Consider the following 26,401-nt stretch of genomic DNA (forward strand, 5'->3'; position numbering starts at 1 on the left):
CTGTCGCCCCTCTGGCCTGGAGTGGGGATGCCGTGTGCATGGCTAATTAATACGTAGGGAAGAAACAGAAGGAAGAGGCAATCATTTGATTTGTGTGCCATTAGTGATGCTGAGTAACAGGGAAATACTTAACCCAAGAGAGTAATTGAATGGTACATGAGCAGTGATTTACATAGATGAAGTAGAAATGAATATATGAAATACATGTTTGAAGAACTCAATCCGTTTAATTTCTTAGGATTGAGGCTATGTTATATTCTTTTTTATTTAAAAAAATGTTTTCTATAGTCTATGGTCTTTTTGTTTTTTGTTACTCTCTTCAGCTGATGATCCTAAAAGGACACCGTCAGCCCATCACTGCCGTGACATTTGGGAGCAGAGAGAGCCCGCTTCTGGTCTGTTCTGCATCACGAGATTGTGTCATGATGTGGGGCCTGGATGAGTGCAGACAGGAAGAGCTTCAAGGTGACGGGGCTTTAAACACATTTAAAATGCACAAAGGGAATGACTCGTTTTAAATGCACTTGGTGACACAAGGTGTTTTGGGATCATTTTTGATGCCTTTAACCTTGAAACTTGGTGTCTAAGCTGGATGTTGTATGTGGGAAGTAGAAAAGGTCACTCAGAACTGCTGACCTTGGCTGACACCATAGTTTCATTAGTTTTCATCTTAAGACTGTCTGCTTCTGAAATTGGTGATTTTTGTGGAACTCTGAAAGCAGCTTAACAAGTTGAAATATTCTTCCCTTACTGAGACAGTAGTGAATCTACAGCTTAGCGTGGGAGACAGACTGGAACGTGTGAACCAGCAGACAGCTGTGGGCAGTGAGTAGGGAAAGGAACCTCAGTGCGGGCAGGGAATGCGGCAGGACCTGCTCAGGGCTGCGGGTTCTGCAGGGGCGGTGTTTGGGCCAGAGGAGGAGGGTCAGAGCAGGAGCCGCTGATTGAAGAGCTGAGAACCAGCCCATGTGGTTGGAGCTCAGTGATGTTAGGAGACTTTTATCAGGTGAAGTCAAAGAGTTGGGTGGGTCCCAGAACTAGAACAAATAATTTAAAAATTTGTATGGAAACAACAAGAGATACGGAGAAAACCTTGAGAAATAAGGACGGAGCTGGAGGAATCAGGCTCCCTGACTTCAGACTGTGCCGCAGAGCTACAGTCTTCAAAGCAGCGTGGCGCTAGCACAGAAGCAGACACATTGATCAGTGGAACAAATGGGGAGCTGGTTTATTTGTTTTGCTTACCGGCATCTAAATGCCTCCTGCCTGCCCACCCTGTAGGAGTTCCCCAGAGGCGGGGTTTCTCTGTCTGGCTCCTGGATGTGTCCTAGGCCTGAGGGTGCCTGGGAGGTGCGGGCACCTGCTGAGCACAACGCGGCGGATCCACGTGGTGCCCTCAGAACGGAACTGTGAGTGGGAGGTGCACGTTTCCTTTCTGTGGGCTCCTGTCCTGACAGGCGGCTCCAGTCTCTGGGCCAGACTGCGGTGGGCCTTGAGCCTTTGCGGCCCAGTGGCAGGCTGGCCCAGTGACCTCACTTGAAGGTAAGGCTGCAGGCTGGCTTGCAGCATCACTGTGGGGCTTGCAGGCTGGCCTGATACACCTCTTCTTGGCAGTGGAGAGGCTCTGGGCTGGAGGCTGAGGCTTAGATGGGCACAGCATCCCTTCTGCCTGCTTGACACAGGCCATGGCCGGTCATTGGCTTGGTCTGGAGCCAGGGTGGCCTCAGGGAGGAGGAGGGAGGATTGGGACCCACGACTCGCCCAGGGTGTGTGCGTGGGTGGTTCCCCAAGACACATTATCCTTCCTGACGTGGAGTCACTTCCCTGTGGCCCGTCCCTGGGTTCCGTGTATTTCCAGAAGAACTTTCCATGTTTTTAATTCTCTTGAAGAGCCAAAATCAGACCAAAGCTCATACTTTTCTGCACACAGTCCTAGAGCAGAGGGTTTTGCTGTCAGCATTTCCCAGAGGTCGTTGCGGGCGTCACTGAGTGGCCTTGACAGGCAGACACAGATGACCAAACTCCCTGCAGGGCGACTTCCGCGGGGGACTGTTCTCGGCGCCCTCCTGGGAAGGGTGCTGTGTCTGAGGCTTAGTCCCGACGATCGAGTGGTGGCAGTGTGTGCAGGGAACAGAGTACTCATGCTGGACCTTGAGGTGAGATCCCAGCCCCATGGCCACAGGCCCCCAGGCATGGGCCCTTTCCACCACTTCTCGCCAGAGCGTCTCATTGGGCAGCTTCTGTGAGGGTGTCGGCCCGGGGCTGCCCAGGCTCCATCTTGGCTGGGCGTCTGAGTTTTACCTTCCAGGTTTATATGCAGGAAGTTTCACATTTGGGCAATGGGATTATGTAGAAACTGTTTTCTGTGAGATTCATATAACTTCTTAATAACAATAATGACTGACCTTCCTTCACCAACCCCCAGAGCCGATCCACGCTGGCTGAGCTGGATGGTCATCACGGCCCAGTGACAGCGGCCGAGTTTTGCGCTCAGCAGACACACATCCTCATCTCGGCGTCTGAGGACAGAAGCTTCAAGGTACGGGGCGGGTGTCAGGCTGTCGGGGCATGTGGACGCTTTGCGCTGTGCTTCTGGTTCCTGGCCGCTGCCACACGTGAAACGTCCGAGGGATGACTGCCCTCAACCTGAGTCTGACGTTTTGGCCTGTCACCAAGCGGGTGTGGGGAGCCGGGGCCCACAGCACCCTGTGCTGACCCTGCGTTCCAGGGGGCGCTATCTGATGTGGGACCCTCCTTCTGAAACTGGGGCCTTGCGGGGACTGGCACCTTAACTCACCTCCATGGTGTTCCCTGGGGCCTCTTTCCAGTAGCAGAAGATTCAGTCAGAACTCAATTGGGCATGCAAGCTCAGGTCCCATCCACCTCCCAGGCTGTTCATCACGGTCGTCACCTGGCTGAGACGTGAGGACGTTGTGTGTTGTGACTGAAGGGAACTGAGGGTGGGTAGCAGGCGTCTGCAGACAGAGGAGGAGACTGTAAATGCTTCTCTCGTCCCCTTGGAGTTTCTGCCACTGACTTGGCAAAGGTCCCCTCCCTGCTCTGAGGCAGCGGTTGGGGCTGGAGCCCCGGCTCCCCGCTGCAGAGGGCTCGCTTCTCCGTGAGGCGAGGTGTTGGCGACCTCGCCTGCAGGGTGTGCGAGGGTTGGAGCTGCTGAGCCCGTCTCCACGTAACCGGTCCTTTCCAGTCTTCCCACCTCATCTTGCAATGTTGCTGAAGTGCTGGAAATGTTCCCAACCTTGTCTTGTCTGCGTCTTCCAGACCCATAGGTTGATATTTCTGGAACTGTTTATTTGCTGTATGATTCTGCTATCTTCTATTGTGTTTCTATAGTTTTGTGATTTATGTCCTTATTATGTTCTCCCTTAGATAACCGTTCACGTGAATTAATTGGTAGTGGGGTAGAAGTATTAGCTTGAGCTGTGACAACAATGGTGATACTTGTGCTTCTTCTGAAAAATGTGTGTCTGTCCAAAGGTTTGGGACCATCGTGTGGGATCATTGATACACAGCTCATCAGTGTTAACAGGTAACTTGGAACGTGTTTTCTGTCTGTAGGCTATGTGCACACAGTCTGTCCTAGTTCACATGTTAATCTTGAAGCCAGAGCTGCACCGTCCGTAGGGTCTCAGTGTCACTCATGGAGAGTGTTTCACACCCATCTACTGTCTATCCACATGTTGAAAGAATTCACATAACAGTTAATCTTTTTGAAACTTTCAACTTAAAATTAAGCATATGCTTGGAGTCAGAGCCTCTCTGTCTCAGAAAATTGGGAAATCATGTTGGTGGCCCTAAGAAAAGTGCTGTCCGCCTCCGCTGTTGCATGGAAGCAAGGCGCAGCGCTGCGGCCTCTGCCGACAAAGCCAGTGGCTGTGGCTAGGAGTGAGGGTCTGGCCTGGGTGGGCTGTGTACCGCTCCTGAGCCCTTTTGGGTGACTGTGCTCTTTCCCCACGCTCTTCCTGGTGCCCGTGACCCCAGAGTGTGATCACACGGGTGGGCTCAGTGCTGAGCAGGGCCGGCAGGCGTCCGAGCTAAGGGCTCTGTGCTCCCTTCCGCAGCCTCCCCGCTCCTGAGTCTCCTCGTGGACCCGCGGAGTCAGCAGCTGGTGGCCGGGTGCACGGACGGCCAGGTGAGAGCCACTGTGCAACTCTAGCTTTCAGACATTATTGTGACGGGTGGACGTGTGCGCAAAGACGTCTCTTTCAAGGCTGCTTTTATCCGTGGCTGAGGCCAGACCTGCTGGTGCCTGGTGGCCTGCCTGCAGGAAATGAGACCTTCTGTAAAGGCTGGTACAGCCCTTAGTGTCAGCTTTATACCTTTTGAGAGATTTGAAGGTATTTGGTCTTTTTTAAAACTTAGTTTTTAGGTGAGCAATTGAAGTTGGCTTTGCAAACTATGGATACTGTTCTCTTTTTAAAAATGGCTGTTGGACTTCCCTGGTAGCTCCATGGTAAAAAATCTGCCTGGCAATGCAGGGGACGCAGGTTTGATCCCTGATCCGGGAAGATCCCACATGCCACGGAGCAACTAAACCCATGAGTCAAAACTACTGAGCCTGTGCTCTAGAGCCCGGGAGCTGCAACTACTGAGCCCATGGGGGCAAGTCCTGAAGCCTATGCACCCTTGAGATTGTCCTTCGAAACAGGAGAAGGCACTGCAGTGAGAACTCCGCACATAACAGCTAGAGAGCAGCGCGTGTTCTCCATAAATAGAGACACTCCCAGTGAGGAACCCCCCCCTTACCCCCCCCCCCCCCCCCCCCCCCGCACAGCACAGCAGGAGAGCAGCGCGTGTTCTCCACAACCAGAGAAAAGCCCACGGGGCACTGGAGACCCAGTGCGGCCTCAGCAACCAAACAGCGTGTAAAGAGAGTGGATGCTGGCGTGATCCGGGAGGACGCCGTGTTAGGCCGTCACCCGGCCTCCGCTGTGTGCCTCTGCTTTCACATGAGCTCTGCTGGTGCTCCATCCCCAGGTGTGGGGGCCCCCCCAACAGTAACGTCTTACCACGACCCCAGCAGGGTCCTGCCTTGACCTGGTCTGGCACCATCTGCCTGGAGGCAGTCAGGGGCTTAGCCCTCGATCCTGCATCCTCTCCACGCCCCACCAGTCCCAGGGAGTGGGTCTCCAGGTCACCCACCGCTTTAGTCTGACTGAGGTGCAAACTGGAGGTTCCCACAACCCCTTCCTCCCTCGGTTCTGTTAACACAGGTGAGCGGCCAGATGAAGAGCAGCAGGGGTGAGGTCGGGAGGGCCTCAGCACAGGAGCTTCAGTTCCCAAGATGTGGGGAGGGGGCTCCGCTCCCCAGGGAGGTGTTTTCACCCGCCTGGAGCTCCTGAACCTGCACTTCGGGGATTTTTATGGAAGCCTCGTTGCTTAGGCACTGTTGATTTGATCCTTGGCTGTGGGTGATGGAAGCCCATCTAGCCCCACTCCCCAGAGGTCAGGGGTTGTTTCCCTGGCAACCAGCCCCCATCCTTAAGCAAACTGAGGGCTTTCCAAACGTCACTCATCAACCTGACAGCAGCCCCGTAGTCCCTCCGTGATCAGGAAACCCCCAGGGTTTTAGGAGCTCTGCACTTGGGCCAGGCGGGGTCCAAGATCAAATGTCTGCTTCTTGTTACATTACTGCATCAACTGAGATAGTTGTTTCATTTCTGACAAAGATGACTCCTAAGGGAAAGAGCAAAATTACCCAAGATGGCAGTGGTCAGGCTCTCTCACCCCACGTGTTGTAAATAATGATTATTTAACAGCCGAGCTCGCTTGCAGCACTGTGCATGCACGTCACCAAGTACCCGCTTGGCCGTGGGCCACCTCTGTCATGTAAGCACATGTAAGCTCCGTCTGGAAAGCCCTTGAGGCTGCATTATGGCCGCTGCATCAGTCCAGAGAGAACAAATGTGTTTACAGTTCCTGTGATGCCTTGAGAATTCTCCCAGAAAGCTCGCACCTTGCCTGTCTTGGGTTCAGTGAACAGTGAGATACAGCAGGACAGCCACCATCACCTGTTTGAGCTGTCTGCAGGGACATGTCAGCTGTGCCCGCGATGCTGTGTTTGGAGAGGCCGGGCGTGCAGTGCTGGGCACAGGAGCACACCTGTTCTCCGTCCATGCCATGTGTCAGACATGTGACCTCTGGGTCATGTCACCCACTTCTGCGCCCTTAGGAAGACGCCTCCCAGGTCAGGGGATGGGGAGGGTATGGAGGTCAGAAAGGAAGAGCTAGGGGCCTCTGAAGGGCCGCCTCTCATCCCGTCAGCTCCCTGCTCACTCTTCTCACTGACCGCCTGCTCTTCACCATCATATCTGGTGAGAGTCTCATGTCTAGACATGTTCCTGTGAGTCTAGATGTGTTCCTGCCTGTCTAGACGTGTTCCTGTGTGTCTAGATGTGTTCCCGCCTGTCTAGACATGTTCCTGCGTGTCTAGACATATTCCTGTGAGTCTAGATGTGTTCCTGCCTGTCTAGACATGTTTCCACGTGTCTAGATGTGTTCCCGCCTGTCTAGACGTGTTCCTGCGTGTCTAGATGTGTTCCCGCCTGTCTAGACATGTTCCTGCGTGTCTAGATGTGTTCCCTCCTGTCTAGACCTGTTCCTGTGCGTCTAGATGTGTTCCCGCCTGTCTAGACATGTTCCTGCGTGTCTAGACATATTCCTGTGAGTCTAGATGTGTTCCTGCCTGTCTAGACATGTTTCCACGTGTCTAGATGTGTTCCCGCCTGTCTAGACGTGTTCCTGCGTGTCTAGATGTGTTCCCTCCTGTCTAGACCTGTTCCTGTGCGTCTAGATGTGTTCCCGCCTGTCTAGACATGTTCCTGCGTGTCTAGACATATTCCTGTGAGTCTAGATGTGTTCCTGCCTGTCTAGACATGTTTCCACTTGTCTAGATGTGTTCCCGCCTGTCTAGACCTGTTCCCGTGCGTCTAGATGTGCTCCCGCCTGTCTAGACGTGTTACTGCGTGTCTAGACCTGTTCCTGTGTTTCTAGATGTGTTCTCGCCTATCTAGATGTGTTTTGCTTTTCCAGCTTTGGATCTTCAGTTTGGTTGAGGGGCACCATTACCGCTGTGTGACACATGTTGACCTCAGGAAAAAGAGAGAGAGTTTCTCCACTAGGAGGGCAGAGTCCAAGCCAGGTACATGGCCAGGTGATGCCCTGCAGACCCTCTCATGGGGTTCATGCCCACAGCCCCCGTGAACAGGGGTGGGGAGAGAGGGGAAGCCGGGGACCTGGAACCAGGCAGGCGTGGGGAGCAGACGGGGCCGGGGTGGTGCAGGCTTGTTTTGCTGCACAGAGGTCTCCTGTCCCTCCCACCTCCTGGGCTTCCTGGCTTCCATGGGTGGTGTCACAGCAGGGCACCCAGGAGCCCGGGGTCCTCAGCTGAGTCTGCTTGGCTGGCCCGGCCCCTCCTCCTGCTTGTCACCCTCCACCCGTCCCCCTGGTCAGGTACTTGAATATCTGCCACCACCACAGGAGGCGCCAACGTGCTGGGAAAGCTGTTGGTTTTACTGTTTAATTGGGCTGCAGGCTCTCTGCCATGGGTACCCACATCCATTCACTTTCGTGTTGCAGCAGATGTCTCTCTGCTCCGCTCCCCTTCAGGTTTATCATAGTTGTGCTCTTTCTTTTAGTGTGTGAGATACATATAACATGTATATTAGTTAATGGCTTTAAGCTATTTCTTCTTAAAGTGGGTCAGAAATTGCCCTTATCTAGTGGATCTTGGGCTTCTCCTGGTGGCTCAGATGGTAAAGAATCCACCTGCAACGCAGGAGACCCAGGTTTGATTCCTGGGTTGGAAAGATCCCCTGGAGAAGGGAATGGCAACCCACACCAGTATTCTTGCCTGGAAATCCCATGGACCAAGGAGCCTGGTGGGCTACAGTCCTTGGGGTCGAAAAAAGTCGGACACGGCTGAGCGACTAGCACACACAATGGATCTTGAGCCCACTTTCGGAACCCACAGTTAGTCTAAGCCGTTTCCTCATGCCCCCTTTCTGCAGGTTTGTCCTTCAAACTCCATCTCCCTCCCTTGCAGGCTCATGACACAGGGTCTGAGTTGTATTTCCAACCTTGTGCTTTATAATGTACAAGACCAAGGGTTTTTCTTGATTCATGATCTGAGTTACTCCAACAACATGCATCTCCCACAGTGCCCCACGGGGTCAGCTGTTAGCCTTTACTGTGACCAGTCATTTTAATGTAGCATCTCAGATTGTCAGTAATTCTGTCCTTAGAAGGTGGTCAGCCTCCGTCCACGAAGGCCCCAGAAACAGGAGAAGAGACTGAAGTGGCCCTTCCTGTCCTGAGCCTGGCAGCCTGTGACTGTGGATTGTAAGTACTGTGGACTCTGCCAAGCCCTTATGGAGAAAGCCTCTTAGATTAGGCTCATTTTTTCTAGAATAATTAAAATAAAACCAAATTATTTTTGTCTGTATGAGCAATAATAATTGTAAGTGTTCTTAGAGTTGCATATTTTAAGCCTTAAGGTTGATAATCTTGATCAGTTATTTTTAACTCTATTTAATAAAGGAAATGAGATTATTTTAATTTTCTTCACTTTAATTTTCATTGATGCAGATCTTGACTTCTATAATAGGGGAAATGGTAAGATTATCATAACTCATTCTAAACTTCCGTCATCTGTGCCATATTTCATACCTTTAAATTTGACCCCAAATGAATTTTAGTTATTTCTTGTTTTATAGAAATATTTTAAATATTTGGCAACATAAGTGAGCCACTGTTTTACCCTGACTAAGCAAACGTGTCATGATTTCATTCCCCTTGGCTCCGCATAGACTGTGGAGAGCTCTGGCCTTGACCAAGGCCTGCCTTTGGTCCTGCTGGGGTGGGAACCCTGAGGAGGCGGCTGGTGCGGTTGCAGCCCTGCTGTGCTTCCCCATCCAGCAGCCGTGCCTGCACAGGGCCCCTGCCTGGCCTGGACTTGAGCTGACTGGGGGTCTGAGGCCTTGGCTCCCCACCTTTGCTCAGGGAGAGTGACCCTATTTCTGCTCAGGCTCACGTGGTCTCCCTGGGGCTGGTGTTGGAGGCTGAGGACCCATGAGCAGCCCAGGGAGTGGGGGCTGTTGGAGGCCTGGTGGCCAAGGTGTGCGTGGGAGGGAGGTGCCTGAAGACGCTGCTCTGGGTCCAGGTCTGCGAAGCCAGAGGAGGCCGGCCAGTCAGCTTACCACCTGTGTCTAGTTTGTAAACCGGAAAACAAAGCAGCGGCGGCAGATCTGTCTGTCCTGGCGTGAATGCCACTGTTGGTCAGTCTCCGCTTCGTCAGCTCCGCTCAGCAGGGTCTTCAGGCGCAGCCATGGTACAGGCGTGGGGCTGTGGCAGGGATGCCCACCTGTGCGGGGCTCTCAGGGAGGCCGCAGATGCCTACCTCTGGTGACCTTAGAGGAAAGGAAAGGCCCAGCTTGTGGCCCTCTGAGTTCTACCTTCCCTGGACAGTAGGGCCTAGGAAGCCCGCCCGGGGGACGTGTTAGATGTCATCTGAGATGGGGGCGGCACCCAAGACTGGGGCAGGGGACCTTCAGGTTCCCCGAAGTCCGGGGTCTCTGCCACCCTGGCTGAGGGGGGACAGTCAGCACACGCTTTTCTCTCTTCCTTTTGAAATCAGCCTCTCTGAGACTGGCAGCTGTTTGTGGATTGGAAGCTCTGCTGGTTTGCTCATATTTAACCTGGCAAGCTTTGAACTGGAGGGCGTTTTACATTACAAGGGTAAGACCTATGTTCAGAGAATCCTTGATACAGATAGTATGTAACTTGAACGTTTTCTTTTGTCTGACATTTGGGGGTCATGGTGGGTGCCCGTCACTGACCCCCAGGGACCAGGCTCCCGGGTCATCGTGTGCCATGCTGGCTGTCCTGACGCGCCCCGCCCCCCCAGCCCCGCCTGCAGCCCATTACCCCTGGTCCTCTGTCTCCCGTGTTTACCAGGCCCCCACCCCCTCCTCCTGGGGCCCAGCCACGTCCAGAACCTGAAGTTGGCCCTGTGTGTCCGCGCCTGGTCGCCCTCACAGCTGTTGGGCTGAGTGACAGTCTCCTTGCCCATCCCGGCATCCGCACGCCCTCAGGCTTGGTCCCCGCCTGCCCCTGGGATGTGGGGAGACGAGGGACTGCTGCCCGCTGCCCCGTGTGCACATGGCCTGGCCATGTGTGCGCTGGCTTCTGGCCTGGTCCGCGCCGCTCCCCAGGGCTCCTGGTTCGGGCCCTCCTCCTGGGGAGCCAGCTCCCTGTCGCCTGTCTGTGCACGTGGCCTCCGCTTGCCTGGCGCCTGGGCCTGCCCGCTCCGGCTGGTTTTCTGCCCTTTAAGGTCGCACGCCGTGTGCCGGCCTGGCTCACAGTCCTCACGGGGACGCTGCGCCTTCCGCACTCCCGCGGCCCTGTGTGGAGTTGGGTCTGCAGGCTCACGCCCGGGCGGTTCTGCAGGGGCAGCGGCCTGTGCGCTCTGTCCTCGCGGCCCCGGCCCCCGCCCGTGGACAGGCAGCACCTCGTGGCCTTATGCGTGGCCTGTTTTCTCCTTGCTGGGAATGAAGACTTCTGGAGCCTCAGCATTCAGGTAGCTGGATCGTGTGCCGTGGCGAGCAGAACCGGCGGGCGTGAGGTGAGTCGTGAGCCATGCTGGGCGGTGTGCCTCTCCTGCTGTGGTTTATTCTCCCTTCTTCCGACATGCTCTCGCGGCCGCTCACTGTGTGAGGCTGTGTGTGAAGGTTCAGGGGTCACACGCGTCTGCACAGGACACCCATTAGCACAACTAAAGTCTGCCCACAACCACGACCGATTCTCTGAACCCTTCTGCGCAGGCCCTCTGCTTGCTCACGTCCATGTTCGGCAACGAGACGGCGCTGGTGGAGGTGGACCCTGCTGCTCTGCTGAGATCCCAGCAGCGCCCCCGCCGCGGACCGGACCTGTCGGTGCTGCCCAGGTGCAGAGTTGTGCGAACCTGTCTTTAAGATGCGCGTTTCCCTGAAACAAGTCCGCCATGCAAGTTTGCTGTCACAGACCAGGGCCTTGTTTTTATTTTAGCTCCTGTGTCTCACCGACCTCCCCGCTGTACTTGGGACTTAAGGAAAAAAGAACCAAGCCTGCTACTCAGAAACAAGTGGGTGAGTATCCCGTGGTCTGAAATGCAGGGTGTAGGGCGGCTCCTTGTCTGAGTCACGTTTGTTCAGCTTTACTCTGTCGATTTGTGGATTCACGTCCATCGAGGTGACGATTCAGTGCTTGCTTCTTCCGTTGCTCCTTCCTTTCTCTGCCTCTCACGTGTTCTGACACGGTTTTTGTGGTGGGGAATATGTTGGGCGTTTCTTTGTGACTTGGGTATAATTCATAGGAATTCAAAACGTGAAAAATATTGGCAGTGGTTTCTCTGGGTTGATCTCCTTTATGTTGACTAGTTTGATCTATTTGCAGTCCAAAGGACTCTCAAAGAGTCCTCTCCAGCACCATAGTTCAAAAGTGTTAATTCTTTGGCATTCAGGTTCTTTATGGTCCAGGTCTCACATCTGTACATGGCTACTGGAAGAACTATAGCTTTGACTATATGGACCTTTGTTTGCAAAGTGGCATCTCTGATTTTTAATATGCTGTCTAGGTTGGTGATAGCTTTTGTTCCAAGGAGCAGGCATCTTTTAATTTCATGGCTGCAGGTACCATCTGCAGTGATTTTGGAGCCAAAGAAAGCAAAGTCTGTCACTGTGCTATTCAGTGGATGCTTGTCGTTCGTCTACGTTAGGGGCTCCCCTGGTGGCTCAGACAGTGAAGAGTCCGCCTGCATGCAGGAGACCCAGGTTCAATCCCTGGGTCAGGAAGAGCCCCTGGAGAAGGGAATGACAGCCCACTCCAGTGTTCTTGCCTGAAGAAGTCTATGGACAGAGGAGCCTGGTGGGCTACAGTCCATAGGGTCAAAAAGAGTCAGACACAACTGAGTGACTAACGCTTTCCCTTTTTATCTATTTTATATATGGCAGTGTGCATCTCTTCACCTATTTCTTGTGTATACTTTTTATTGTGTAAAATATAAATTGTATAAAATTTACCATCTTAACCATATTTATGTGTACAGTTCAGTGGCAATAAGTAACTCTATAACTTTGGGCAACAGAAAGTCTTTTTGAATCATTTTCTTAAACAATACCCCAAATAATGTTATGTTATGTGTAGATTTCTTTTAACATTTTTTGGGAAAACTTGTGGACTAACAAATATTAATTAAACTTGCTGTTCAGAAAACATTCCAAAATGCTAGCTATGTTTTCACTTGAAGCAACTTACTTGCAGGGTGAACTTTGTTAAAAGCGATGCCGTCCCTTATACCCTAGAAGCTCAGCTTGTTTTGTCAGCCGCACTGAGGACCACGTTCCCCAGTGTGAGCTGATAGCAGACCTCTGTGTGGAGACCAGCTGTGAAACAAGACTTGGGATTGTCTTTCTTTTTTAACCAAATTCATTTATGTTTGGTTCTATAGATATATTTTACTTAGATTGCCCCTTAAAATGGAATTTAAGCCTTTTATTTTATTATTTTAAATTTATTTTTAGTTGAAGTATTAGTTGATTTATAGTGTACCAATCCCTGCAGTACAGCAGAGTGACTCAGTTTTACACAGATATATATATATATATATATATATATTTAAATACTTATCCCAGGAGATTGGGTGTAGTTGTTCCTTGTGCTACACAGTAGGACCTTGTTGTTTATCCATTCTGAATGTTGTGTGTGTGTGTGTGTGTGTGAGTCATGTCCTAGTCTTTGCTATCGCACGGACTGTAGCCCACCAGGCTCCTCTGTCCATGGAATTCTCCAGCCAAGAATACTGAGTGGGTTGTCATTCCCTTCTCCAGGGAATCTTTCCAACCTTGGGATCAAACCAGTCTCCTGAATTACAGTTTCTTTACTGCTTGAACCATCAGGGAAGTCCCCTAAATGTAACATCCTTTCTGCTAATCCCAAATTCTCAGTCTACCCCTCCCCCTGCACCCCTCTTGGTAACCACCATTCTGATCTCTGTGTCAGTGAGTCTGTTTCTGTTTTGAGAATAGGTTCATTTGTGTCATATTTTAGATTCCAAATAGAAGTGATGCCACATGATATTGTCTCTGTCTGACCTACTTCATTCACTATCATCTCCAGGTCCATCCATGTTGCTGCAGATGGCATTATTTCATGGCTGAGTAATAGCCCACTGTATGAAAGCACCACATTTTCTTTATCCATTCATCTGCCCGTGCACATTTAGGTCATTTCCTTGTCTTGGCTGTTGTGAACAGTGCTGCTATGAACATAGGAGTGTGTTTATCTTTTTGAATGATAGTTTTCTCCAGGTTTTTTTATTTTCTTGGTTTCATGGCAAGGATCTTGCAGGATTTTAGCTCCTCAACCAGAATTTGAACCTGGGCCCTGGAAGTGAAAAGTACTGAGTTCTCACCACTGGACTGACAGGGAATGCCCTACTAAGATGTATCATTTTGTTCCAGATGACTGTACATGCTGTACTTTGCTTCACAGCTAAATAATATGTAGATTGTAAAACAAAATTTTAGTGAGAACAGTTGTATAAACAGTAAGGTTTATTACAGAGATTATAATTTCTCTGTATCCAGGGACTTTTTATGATAGCTTTATGTGTTGTTTAGAAAATATTCATATATAATATTACAGAAGATGACTGATTTATGGTGACTTTGTAATCTCAAAATTTGCACCCCTCCTCTTATAAAAGCATAATAGAATTTTTAATAGTTTTTTTTTTTCCTGTAATTGAGATCTAACCTTATTGCATTGTGGTCAGAAAAGACGACTGGAATGATTTCAATTTTTTTGAATTTACCAAGGCTAGATTAATGGCCTAGGATGTGATCTGTTCTGGGGAAGGTTCTGTGTGCACTTGAGAAAAAGGTGAAATTGATTGTTTTGGGCTGAAATGTCCTATAGATATCAATTAGGTCTAGCTGGACTATTGTGTCATTTAAAGTTTGTGTTTCCTTGTTAATTTTCTGTTCAGTTGATCTGTCCATAGGTGTGAGTGGGGTATTAAAGTCTCCCACTATTATTGTGTTATTGTTAATTTCCCCCTTCATTCTTACTAGCATTTGCCTTACATATTGCAGTGCTCCTATGTTGGGTGCATATATATTTATAATTGTTATATCTTCTTCTTGGATTAATCCTTTTATCATTATGTAATGTCCTTCTTTGTCTCTTTTCACAGCCTTTATTTTGAAGTCTGTTTTATCTGATTTAAGTATTGTGACTCCTGCTTTCTTTTGGTCTCCATTTGCGTGAAATATTTTTTTCCAGCCCTTCACTTTCAGTCTGTATGTGTCCCTTGCTTTGAGGTAGGTCTCTTGTAGACAGCATATATAGGGGTCTTGCTTTTGTATCCATTCAGCCAGTCTTTGTCTTTTGGTTTCGACATTCAACCCATTTACATTTAAGGTAATTATTGATAAGAATGGTCCTGTTGCCATTTGGTTTGTTGTTTGGGGTTCACGTTCATACAGCCTTTCTGTGTTTCCTGTCTAGAGAAGATCCTTTAGCATTTGTTAAACAGCTGGTTTGGTGGTGCTGAATTCTCTCAACTTTTGCTTGTCTGTGAAGCTTTTGAATTCTTCTTATCTGAATGAGATCCTTGCTGGGTACAGTAATCTGGGTTGTAGGTTATTCTCTTATGACTTTAAGTATGTCCTGCCATTCCCTTCTGGCCTGAAGAGTTTCTATTGACAGATCAGTGTGTGTTATTTGTTGTTTCTCCTTTGCTGCTTTTAATATTTGTTCTTTGTGCTTGATCTTTGTTAATTTGACTAATATGTGTCTTGGGGTGTTTCACCTTGGGTTTATCCTGTTTGAGATTCTCTATGACAAACCCACAGCAAACATTATCCTCAATGGTGAAAAATTGAAAGCATTTCCCTTAAAGTCAGGAACAAGACAAGGGTGTCCACTCTCACCACTACTATTCAACATAGTTTTGGAAGTGTTGGCCACAGCAATCAGAGCAGAAAAAGAAATAAAAGGAATCCAGATAGGAAAAGAAGAAGTAAAACTCTCACTGTTTGCAGACGACATGATCCTCTACATAGAAAACCCTAAAGACTCTACCAGAAAATTACTACAGCTAATCAATGAATACAGTAATGTTGCAGGATGTAAAATTAACACACAGAAATCCCTTGCATTCCTATATGCTAACAATGAGAAAACAGAATGAGAAATTAAGGAAACAATACCATTCACCATTGCAACAAAAAGAATAAAATACTTATGAGTATATCTACCTAAAGAAATGAAAGACCTATACATAGAAAACTATAAAACACTGAGGAAAGAAATCAAAGAGGACACAAATAGATGGAGAAATATACCATGTTCATGGATTGGAAGCATCAATATTATGAAAATGATTATACTACCCAAAGCAATCTGTAGATTCAATGCAATCCCTATCAAACTACCAACGGTATTTTTCACAGAACTAGAACAAATAATTTCACAATTTGCATGGAAATACAAAAAACCTCGAATAGCCAAAGCATTCTTGAGAAAGGAGAATGGAACTGGAGGAATCAACCTGCCTGACTTCAGGCTTTACTACGAAGCCACAGTCATCAAGACAGTATGGTACTGGCACAGAGACAGAAATATAGATCAATGGAACAGAATAGAAAGCCCAGAGATAAATCCACGAACCTATGGACACCTTATCTTCGACAGAGGAGGCAAGGATATACAATGGAAAAAAGACACCCTCTTTAACAAGTGGTGCTGGGAAAACTGGTCAACCACTTGTAAAAGAATGAAACTAGAACACCTTCTAACACCATACACAAAAATAAACTCAAAATGGATTAAAGATCTAAATGTAAGACCAGAAACTATAAAATTTCTAGAGGAGAACATAGGCAAAACACTCTCCGACATAAATCACAGCAGGATCCTCTATGACCCACCTCCCAGAATACTGGAAATAAAAGCAAAAATAAACAAATGGGACCTAATTAAACTTAAAAGCTTTTGCACAACAAAGGAAACTATAAAGCAAGGTGAAAAGATAGCCCTCAGAATGGGAGAAAATAATAGTAAACGAAGCAACAGACAAAGGATTAATCTCAAAAATATATAAGCAACTCCTGCAGCTCAATTCCAGAAAAATAAATGACCCAATCAAAAAATGGGCCAAAGAACTAAACAGACATTTCTCCAAAGAAGACATACAGATGGCTAACAGACACATGAAAAGATGCTCAACATCACTCATTATCAGAGAAATGCAAATCAAAACCACAATGAGGTACCATTACACGCCAGTCAGGATGGCTGCTATCCAAAAGTCTACGAGCAATAAATGCTGGAGAGGGTGTGGAGAAAAGGGAACCCTGTTACACTGTTGATGGGAATGCAAACTAGTACAGTCACTATGGAAAACAGTGTGAAGATTCCTTAAAAATCTGGAAATAGAACTGCCATATGACCCAGCAATTCCACTGCTGGGCATACACGCCGAGGAAACTAGATCCAAAAGAGACATGTGCACCCCAGTGTTCATCACAGCACTGTTTATAATAGCCAGGACATGGAAGCAACCTAGATGCCCATCAGCAGACGAATGGATAAGGAAGCTATGGTACATATACACAATGGAATATTACTCAGCCATTAAAGAGAATTCATTTGAATCAGTTCTAATGAGATGGATGAAACTGGAACCCATTATACAGAGTGAAGTAAGCCAAAACTATAAGGACCAATACATTATACTAATGCATATAAATGGAATTTAAAAAGATGGTAACGATAACCCTATATGCAAAACAGAAAAAGAGACACAGATGTACAGAACAGACTTCTGGACTCTGTGGGAGAAGGCGAGGGTGGGATGATCTGAGAGAACAGCATTGAAACAACTATACTATCAAGGGTGAAACAGATCACCAGCCCAGGTTGGATGCATGAGACAAGTGCTCAGGGCTGGTGCACTGGGAAGACCCAGGGGGATCAGATGGGGAGGGAGGTGGGAGAGGGGATCGGGATGGGGAACACATGTAAATCCATGGCTGATTCATGTCAATGTATGGCAAAAACCAATACAATATTGTGAAGTAATTAGCCTCCAACTAATAAAAATAAATGAACAAAAAAAGCACAATAGATATAGCAAGGTTTGCTGGTCCCTCTGGGTGCGTCTTGATTTCCAGTCCCTCCCAAGGACCTCCGGGGGCCCAGCTCCCTCCTCGGGGCCTCCGTGTCCAGTGGGGTTCCCTGAGCTTTTGCTGGGAATGTGTCTCGGTTTATCACGTTTGAAATAGTTCCAAAGGCAGAGCTGAATTTCTTTGTTTTAAGTAAAAGAGAACTGTTTTTAGGAGTATTCAATATTATGTAATTATCCATTTTCTAAAGCTGTTTTATAATATTGTACAGAGTATTAATATTGAATAGCAAGTATCATATATACATAAAAATGAGTAATTCTGGCAGGACTGTATTCTGTCTGAAAGCACCGTGGGACATGTCCGTGTCGGTGGTGAGTTCCTGAGGTGTCAGAGCTCTAAGCAGCCAGCTGAGCCGTGGGAGCTCACAGTGTGTTAAAAGTAGGGTAAGGTGCTTCCTTGCCATTAAAATGCTCTGAAGGCTGGTCTTTCTTACTGTTGTGTCGTGATAAACACAGGCATGAGAGAGACACTTGGTTGGCTTAAGAGACTTGCATTCCCGTTGTAGGGGAGCTGTACCTGGCACTGGCAGAGGCTTTTGCTCCGTGCTGCAGGTTTCAGGGTCCCGTGGACAGAAGCCCACCGGCCAGGTTCTATGTGGCCTGTCTCAGCCCAGAACGGACAGCCTCTTTCAGACGTGCCAGGAGGGGCCGCGCTGTGGGAAAAGCTGACGTTTTAGCCCTTGAATATCTGAAATACAGTGTTCAACACTGTGATTCAGGTCATTTAAGGAGGAAAATCACCTTGTCATTGTTTTCTTGTACTTTTCATGCCCTTGGTCTCCCTCTCTGCTGGTGGTGTTGGTTTGTCATCAGGTATATGCAGCCTCTCCTGTCTGGAGGGTGTGCACTGCCTCCTCTTGTGTGAACTTGGCTGTCTCTGCAGAGCTTTGTCCTTATCTGTGATGAAGCAGCTGTGTTAATGACTTGCTTCTTCTGTAACTGTGTTTCCTGCAGCTGCTCGGAGCGTCGTGAAGGACCACCCGCTGGTTTTCCACAACAAAATTCAGTCGTCGGGCTACACAGCTGCCCCATGGTGAGTGGACCGCCCAGAGACAGACCATGGCCTCCAGGCGCAGGTGCTGGTATGGATGGAGGTGGGCGTGTGCACCCCAGCATGTCACCATCGCGGAACAGAAGTGGCAGTAGCATTTATTGAGTGCTTACTATCTACTTTGGGGCTTCCCTGATAGTTCAGTTGTCAAAGAATCCGCCTGCAATGCAGGAGGTAGATGGATGTCTGGATGGATGGATGAATGGGTGGATGGATCAGTGGGTGGGTGGGTGTATGGATGGATGGATGAATGGATGGGTGTATGGGTGGGTAGATGGATGGGTGGATGAGTGGATGGATGGGTGGGTGGGTGGATGGGCGGATAGATGGATGGATGGATGAGTGGATGGATGGGTGGGTGGGTGGATATATAGATGGATGAGTGGATGGATGGATAGGTCAGTGGGTGGATGGATCAGTGGGTAGATGGGTGGCTGGCTGGCTGGCTGGCTGGGTTGTTGGATGGATGAATGGATGAGTGGATCAGTGGGTGGATGGGTGGGTGGTGCATGGACAGATCCTGGATTCATGCCTCCGTATAACTGCACACTAGTCCAGGCCCCGAGCCTGTGTGCCCGCTCCACGGAGGTGCCATCTGCTAAGTGTGGACTCCTCGGGTTCACTGTACTTGGCTGGGTCTTGCATGTGGGGCCTGTGAGGGAGTCCAGGGGGAGGAGGAACCAGGCCGTGGTCAGTCCTAAGTACTAGCCCCAGGGCCTGAACTTTCTAGGAAAAGTACAGGGAAATTCTAGATGGGGTCACGGGGTGAGGATGTGTTTCACTGTGACATCCTGGAGGCCGTGAGGACAGATGGGGAGGTGGTGAGGCTGACGGACTGCCTGCCTCCCTGCCTGGGTGCTTTTTCCTCCTGAGACCTCACCCAGCTCCCGCCGCCCTCACCCAGCCTCCCTGGGCCCTGTGCTCTGGGTGGGTGAGCCCCCCGCCCTAGCCCGGTCCTCACAGTCGCGCGTCCGTGTCCTCGCCTGCCTCACCCAGGTCTGCTCTGGGCCATTGCCCAGGGGCCTTGCAGATTCTGCAGCACACGTAGCCCCTCCCCCCGACTCGTCTCTCTCCCAGGGCTCCAGACCTGAAGCTGACATGTGGGGTTGCCCTGCATGCCTGGCTGCAAAGTCATTATCTTAGTTTTTGTCTAGGAACCCAGAATTTGTAGGTAAATAGCACAGGGTTCTCCAGAATTTTAATACACAAATACACTTATGTCCCCATTAGTGAAATAGCTGATATGGATATAGAATTAGAGGAATGCTGTCAAAATTAAAGTGATTAAATGTTTAGTTTATTACTAACTTGGGACATGGGAAGCATTTATGTATTTATGTTTATTTTTTTCACTGCAAAATAGGTCTCTTAAGCTTAGAAGTTTTAATCTTTGAGTGACATAGAGTTCTTCTTTCCACAGTGCAACTATGTTTTCACCAAAGACTAATTTCAAAAATGATGGTAAAAGAGCTTCAAAATGCAAAAACAATTACAGGCGGTATGTAACCTAGTTTGTGCATTCCAAGTAAATTTTAGATAATTTGGAAGAACTCTTTAGATACTTTATTTTTTTCAAACAGATATAAGACTCTTTAAGTACATATGTGTAAGTATGTACATGTACACATACATATGTGTATATATTATTTTTGTATCTATCTGTTCTTTTAGTTAAATTTAGTTCATATTAATCATTTTTCAGACATGCTGCTGTTTTTATCACCTTAATTATTTAGAAGCATTTAATTTTTGTTTTAAGTTTCATTTTGGAGAGCCTTATAACTAATGATTATCCTGATAAGCGTCTTAGGTGGTAGTTGGGCAGGAAGTCTGAGTAGGCATGGTGCTCAGTGCCATTCTGGGTGGCCTGCGATGGGCTCATTGGCTTGGAAATGCTTCCTTCATCCAGCGGCCCTCAGCCCAGGGCTAGCTGCCCGGCTCTGTGTCCACACCTGTCCCCGTGTCCCATGATGGTGGACGAGTTCCGCAGATTTCCCGGGTCCGTTTCTCTGGACAGGAAGGTTCTGCTGTTAGAGGTGACGCCATCTATGCAGAGATGGTGGGCTGTGGCACTTGAGCTGCTGCTCATTCCAGTGAGCGTTGCCGCTGTGCCTGCTGTCGCTGGCTCACAAGATGCTGCTGGGCCTGACTTGCCCACGCTTAGTCGCGTGATTTGGTCCTCTTCCTGCCCCTGTCTGCTGTTCCCATGTCAGCAGGTCACTGCTGCTGAGTAGCTGTCTCCACCAGACGCCCTCACGCCCCGTCAGGCCCTCTCAAGCATCTGTGGTCGAGGATGGAGTGCAGCCCTGGGCTTTGCTGAGCTTGGGTTTCCTGTGGTGGTTTTTCCAGGGAGTTAAAAAAAATTTTTTTTTATCATAAAGGATGTTGAATTTTGTCAAATGCTTTTTATGCATCTATTGAGGTGATTGTGTTGTTTTTTATCATCTCTTTTTTTAATGAGGTATATCACATTGATTGATTAGTGAGTACCAAACCATCTTTGCATCTCTGGAATGAATCCCACTTTATCATGTATGATCCTTTATATACATTGTTAAATTCAAATTTGTAATATTTTGTTGAGGATTTTTGCGTCTATATTCATCAATGATATTGGCCTATAATTTTTTTGTAGCATCTTTGTCTGGTTTGGGTATCAGGGTGATGGTGGTGTTATAGGTAAATTTGGGAGTGTTTCATCTTGTCAAGTTTTTGTAGTAGTTTGAGAAGGATAGGAATTAGCTCATCTTTATGTATTTGGTAGAATTCCCCCATGAAGTTGTTCAGTTCTGGACTTTTTGTTTGCTAGGAGTTTTTAAATCACTAATAAAATTTTACTACTAGTAATCCATTTTTCACATTGTGTATTTCTTCCTGATTTAGTTTTGGAAGGTTGCATGATTCCAGAAGTTCATCCATTTCTTCTAGGTGGTCTAGTTCATTGGCACTAACTGTCCGCAGTATTCCCTAGTGACATTTTCTACCTCTGTGGTGTTGGTTTTTAGTTCTCCCCTTTCACTTCTTATTTAATTTATTTGGGCCTCTCTCTTCTCTTCTTGATAGCCTGGCTAAAGATTTCTGTTTTGTTTTGTCTTTTCAAAAAAACAGTTCTTGTTTTGCTGATCTTTTCTATTGTTTTTTGGTCTCTATTTTATTTCCTCTCTAATCTTTATTATTTCCTTTCTTTTGCTGACTTTAGGCTTTATTTATTCTTCTGTTTCTGGTTCCTTTAGGTGGAAGATTAGATTGTTTTTTTGAGATTTTTCTTGTTTCTTGAGGAAGGCCTGTGGCACTATAAAACTTCCCCTTTTATAACTTATTTTGCTGCATCCCATAAATTTTTGGAAAGTTGTGTTTCCATTTTGGTTTGTCTTGAGGTATTTTCTGATTTTTTCCTTTGATTTATTCATTGGCCCATTTGTTTTTTAGTAACTTATTGTTTAGTGTTTGTGCTTCTCACATTTTTCTTCCTGTAATTGAGTTCCAGTTTCATAATATTATGTTTTGAAAAAATGCTTGATGTAATTTCTGTCCTCTGTCTCTTGCTGAGACTTGTTTTGTAGCCCAGAATATGATCTATCCTGGAGAATGTTCCATGTGTACTTGAAAAGGATGTGTATTTCGCTATTTTTGGATGGGGAATGTCCTGTAGGTATCTCTTAAGTCCAGCTGGTCTGTTGTGTCATTTAAAACATGTTTCCTTATTGATTTTCTTTCTGGATGCTTTGTCCTTTGATGTCAGTGGGGTGGTAAAGTCTCCTACTATTATTGTATTGTTGTTCATTTCTCCCTTTATGTCTGTTAATATTTGCTTTACATATTTAGGTGCTATTTTATTGAGTTCATGTGTGTTAATGAGTATAATATCTTTTTGTATTGATCCCTTTATCATTATATAATGCCATTGTTTATTTTTTAATAACTTTTATTTTAAAGTCTGTTTGGTCTGATTTGAGTATTGCTACTACTATCTTGTTTCCATCTTCATGAAATATGTTTTTCTATCCCCTCATTTTCAGTCTGTGTATGTCTTTAGCTCTGAAATGAGTCTCCTATAGGCAGCATATACATATTATTTCATGGTCTGAATGTAAGAGTTTATACACACACACACACACACACACACATATATATAAATGTTGTGGAATAAAATTGTACATGTAAATAGGGAAACACTCACCTTATTTCTAGTATATTTTTTATTTCTAATGTTACTTTGGACTGTCTCAGTTATTTTCTCTGACCTCCCTTGAAGTAAGGAGTACCCTCTGGAGAGTCCTCCACCCAGCAAGCTGGGCAAGCGGCTGGCCGTGGCCCGCGACCAGGCTGCCCTGCTCTGTATCCAGTGCTCAGGTATGCTGCTCCAGCCAGAGCTGTGCTTCACTGCAGGTTTCTCGCTTTGCCCGTTGTTCCGTTTTAAATAGATTTTTTAAATCTTGGTTGTTTGAAGTCATATGACATTGTTTGAGTCTAGATTAAAATCAAAGCTTGCTTCCTGGAAAGTCACTAGGATTAACCCAGGGTGTCCACGCTTGCCCTGCAGCATCTGGCAGCAGGAGCTCTGGTTTGGTTATTAGCTGTTCCAGGTCTGAGCTCTGAGTACGTGGCGTCTCCTCCATGAGCCCCAAGGGATCCTGGCAGGAGCGCTGCATATAGAGGCTGGTTCATCCAAAGAGAGGCTACAGAAGAGCCGCCACTGCCCCCTGGAGACCTGGTCTCCTGGTTCTTCGGTGGGTGGAGCCTCCCTCCGGGCACACTTGGCCCCTGGCAACCACTCCCTCTCAAGGGCGACCGGACACCTTTATTTCCTTTCTGTGAACTTAAAGAAGTCAGGAGGCAGCTCTCATCCAGGTAGCTCCACTATTTAAGCTCTTTTCAGAGTTAAACATCATTTCTGGTCTCTAGATTTACTTACAAGTGAGAATATGCCTTTGCCCAAGTCCAGGGTCTGTCTGTGCACCAGCCCCCACCCCCACCTCCTTGAGTATTTGACCAGCCATCTGCCCAAATCCGCCGTCTGCCCAAATCCGAAAGGTTACTGACTTCCTTTTGTTTTTTTCATAGAATTCCAGCCAGCCAAAGAATTTTTTGAATAATTTTGGGAAATTAGACATGTAGTATTATCAGTAAATATTTATGTGATATTTGATTTGCTTACCAAGCACATGACCATAAAAGTGGGATCCTCGGGTTTGAATATTATGGGGGAAATGTATAATTTGTGATGCCTTACTTTTGGGCACTGTTTGATGGAATGGCTGAGGCAGATATGCCCCTGAGAGGAGGCTGAGAGGCGGGGAGGCTGGCTGCTCTGGGCGTCCCAGCAGGTTCAGGTTCAGACCCCAGTGCCGCCTCTGACCAGCCCCACGTCCTGGGCAGGCCCCTCAGCCCCAGCCCTTGGCTCCTGTCCATAGAAGCTGGGCGTGACGTGAGCCCCTGGTGGGCCCTGCACACCCAGCAGCTGGGAGTCAAGGAAACACCGTTACCTGTTTCAGGTTTCCTCACTTTCTGAGAAAACGGACATCAGGTTAACTGAAAAATTCTATAATTTCACCTGTTGCAAGCGTGGTGCCTCTGAGTTATGATTTATAAGGAGTTTCTCTTACTTTCTCAAGCAGGAGATGGACAGCGGCTGGCCTGTGGCTTAGCCAACCACTTGTCCCTGGTCTGCAATGCTGATCTTACTGGGACGCCTGCTGTTTTGTCAGGTAAGATGTAGAATTTTAGTTGATGTGGATTTGTGAGTGTTTTTCTCTTGTTACCAAGTCAGGTCCTTTTGCCAGACACTGAGGCAAACACTGAGATGCCAGGGTTTGCAGCAGAGGGAGGGTTTACACAAGGGAGCCAAGCGAGGGGCCGGGAGGGCAGAGCTCAGCCCTGCTCCCCGAGGTGGGGCCGGGCACTTACGGGACCGAGAGGCAGGGTGGTCTTTGGGCTGGGTGCCGGGGTGGGAGGCAGGGACCGGGCGAGGCAGTTGTGTGCAGCACAGACAGCTTAGGGTTTCATGCTGCTTTGTGGGATTCACGTTCAGAAGCAGAGGCGCCCGCCACGAGGCGAGGGCGGCGCTCTGGGCCCTGATGTCAGGAGGTCGTCCATCAGACGCCTGCACAGGCCTCGTTTTAGGGTCAGTGGTCCCAACAGGCTTGGCTGGCTACGCACAGCTGATTCCACAGTCCTGGAAACCAGCTTAAGTCCCTGTAACTATAGGGACCCATATGTCAGAGGCATTATCTGTTGGGGTGGTTATAGGGTGAGCTTGCTCAGTGAGGGTGGTAACTGGTGGAGGGTTTCTGACACACATCCCTCACACCTGCTGTTCTGTCGGACGAGCTCACAGATTTCTGATGGTCACGGTTCCTGTTTGCCCTGTGGGCGTACCTTCAGCATGACTTTTTTAATCCTCTGGGACACAAATTCAGTCTCATTATGGTCCTGTTGTTAATCTGCAAGCGCCACACTTGTTCCTTTCAAACAAGAACAGACTAGAGCTGTGGCTGACTTGGGGAATGAAATGACCGGATTCCGCCGAACCCTGCTGAGCTGAGCAGGGTGAGCATCACTTGTGGGGCCAGACCTGGAGGCATGTTTGTGGAAGGGGTCCCGTGGTGCTCAGTTAAAATCCGTCTTGGAGGTCTCCACTTCTGAGAGCACAAGCCGGTGATGCATCACAGTGTGATGACCATGGATCCCAGTGGGTGTCATACGCTGGCAGGGTCTGTGTTCATGCTTTAGACTTGACAGTGCTTCCCGTCCAACTTGGCTGTCTAGTCCCTGGACGCCGGGGGCCCGGAGCCGACCCTTCCCTGAGGGTGCACCTGGCACCTGGCGGCCACGGCTGGACGGGTCTGAGTGCCGCCCGGGAGGACCACCCCTCATGGTGGGCGGAGGGCAAGGGATGTAGCAGCTAAACCCTGGGGTCAGTCACTTCAGAAGGTCACGGTGATTAAGATTTCATTAGGTGCAGTGGAGCTGTGGACATACGAAGTCCTGTGAAGGGGCGGCACTGAGCCTGGAACTCCTGCTGTCTCTCGAGTTCGGCGTGTGTCTGAGGCCCGCTGGCCCCCGCCATGGTCCTTCCTGCTGGCGGGCACCGGCAGCCTGGTCCCCAGCCTCCACCACTGCTGCTGTCCCTGTGGTCCCAGGGGGCTGCGGTCAGGGCTGCGTGTCCCGGGGGAGGTTGCGGTCAGGGCTGTGTGTCCCAGGGGAGGCGGGGTCAGGGCTGTGTGTCCCGGGGGGCTGCGGTCAGGGCTGCGTGTCCTGGGGGAGGCGGGGTCAGGGCTGTGTCCCGGGGGGCTGCGGTCAGGGCTGCGTGTCCTGGATGGGGAGGCCTGGGGTCAGGGCTGCGTGTCCTGGATGGGGAGGCCTGGGGTCAGGGCTGCGTGTCCTGGATTGGGAGGCCTGGGGTCAGGGCTGTGTGTCCTGGATGGGGAGGGCTGGGGTCGGGGCTGTGTGTCCTGGATGGGGAGGCCTGGGGTCAGGGCTGTGTGTCCCGGGGGGCTGCGGTCAGGGCTGCGTGTCCTGGATGGGGAGGCCTGGGGTCAGGGCTGCGTGTCCTGGATGGGGAGGCCTGGGGTCAGGGCTGCGTGTCCTGGATGGGGAGGCCTGGGGTCAGGGCTGTGTGTTCCGGGGGGCTGCGGTCAGGGCTGCGTGTCCTGGATGGGGAGGCCTGGGGTCAGGGCTGCGTGTCCTGGATGGGGAGGCTGCGGTCAGGGCTGCGTGTCCCGGGGGAGGCTGCGGTCAGGGCTGTGTGTCCCAGGGGAGGCGGGGTCAGGGCTGTGTCCCGGGGGGGCTGCGGTCGGGGCTGTGTGTCCTGGATGGGGAGGGCTGCGGTCAGGGCTGCGTGTCCCAGGGGAGGGCTGAGGTCAGGGCTGTGTGTCCCGGGGGAGGCTGGGGTCAGGGCTGCGTGTCCTGGAGGGGGGGTGCTGGGGTCAGGGCTGCGTGTCCTGGATGGGGAGGGCTGCGGTCAGGGCTGTGTGTCCCGGAGGGGGGCTGCTGGGGTCAGGGCTGTGTGTCCCGGGGGAGGCTGGGGTCAGGGCTGTGTGTCCCGGGGGAGGCTGCGGTCAGGGCTGTGTGTCCTGTGGGGGAGGGCTGGGGTCAGGGTTGTG

General features: G+C 49.3%; 1 protein-coding gene across 18 annotated transcripts in view; it reads left to right on the plus strand.

Moving 5' to 3' along the window:
* Positions 1 to 26,401, plus strand: part of WDR27 (WD repeat domain 27) — a 246,485-nt gene that overhangs the window by 12,924 nt on the left and 207,160 nt on the right. For 7 of the 18 annotated variants that reach the window (XM_070461523.1, XM_070461532.1, XM_070461526.1 and 4 more), the window contains exons 1-14: positions 1,327 to 2,156; positions 2,426 to 2,539; positions 3,496 to 3,547; positions 4,080 to 4,150; positions 7,051 to 7,159; positions 8,262 to 8,358; positions 9,653 to 9,753; positions 10,572 to 10,639; positions 10,839 to 10,960; positions 11,038 to 11,141; positions 18,200 to 18,278; positions 19,717 to 19,794; positions 22,552 to 22,649; positions 23,912 to 24,004. In XM_070461523.1, the coding sequence (XP_070317624.1) occupies positions 1,686 to 2,156; positions 2,426 to 2,539; positions 3,496 to 3,547; positions 4,080 to 4,150; positions 7,051 to 7,159; positions 8,262 to 8,358; positions 9,653 to 9,753; positions 10,572 to 10,639; positions 10,839 to 10,960; positions 11,038 to 11,141; positions 18,200 to 18,278; positions 19,717 to 19,794; positions 22,552 to 22,649; positions 23,912 to 24,004 (1,657 nt within the window). In that variant the 5' untranslated portion in view covers positions 1,327 to 1,685. Of the gene's footprint in view, positions 1 to 323; positions 466 to 531; positions 2,157 to 2,425; positions 2,540 to 3,495; positions 3,548 to 4,079; positions 4,151 to 7,050; positions 7,160 to 8,261; positions 8,359 to 9,652; positions 9,754 to 10,571; positions 10,640 to 10,838; positions 10,961 to 11,037; positions 11,142 to 18,199; positions 18,279 to 19,716; positions 19,795 to 22,551; positions 22,650 to 23,911; positions 24,005 to 26,401 lie in introns of those variants that run through there. The other 11 variants (XM_070461527.1, XM_070461528.1, XM_070461534.1 and 8 more) reach the window with 9 other exon arrangements.

The sequence above is a fragment of the Odocoileus virginianus genome, chromosome 34 (assembly GCF_023699985.2).
Source record: "Odocoileus virginianus isolate 20LAN1187 ecotype Illinois chromosome 34, Ovbor_1.2, whole genome shotgun sequence".
NCBI lineage: Eukaryota > Metazoa > Chordata > Mammalia > Artiodactyla > Cervidae > Odocoileus > Odocoileus virginianus.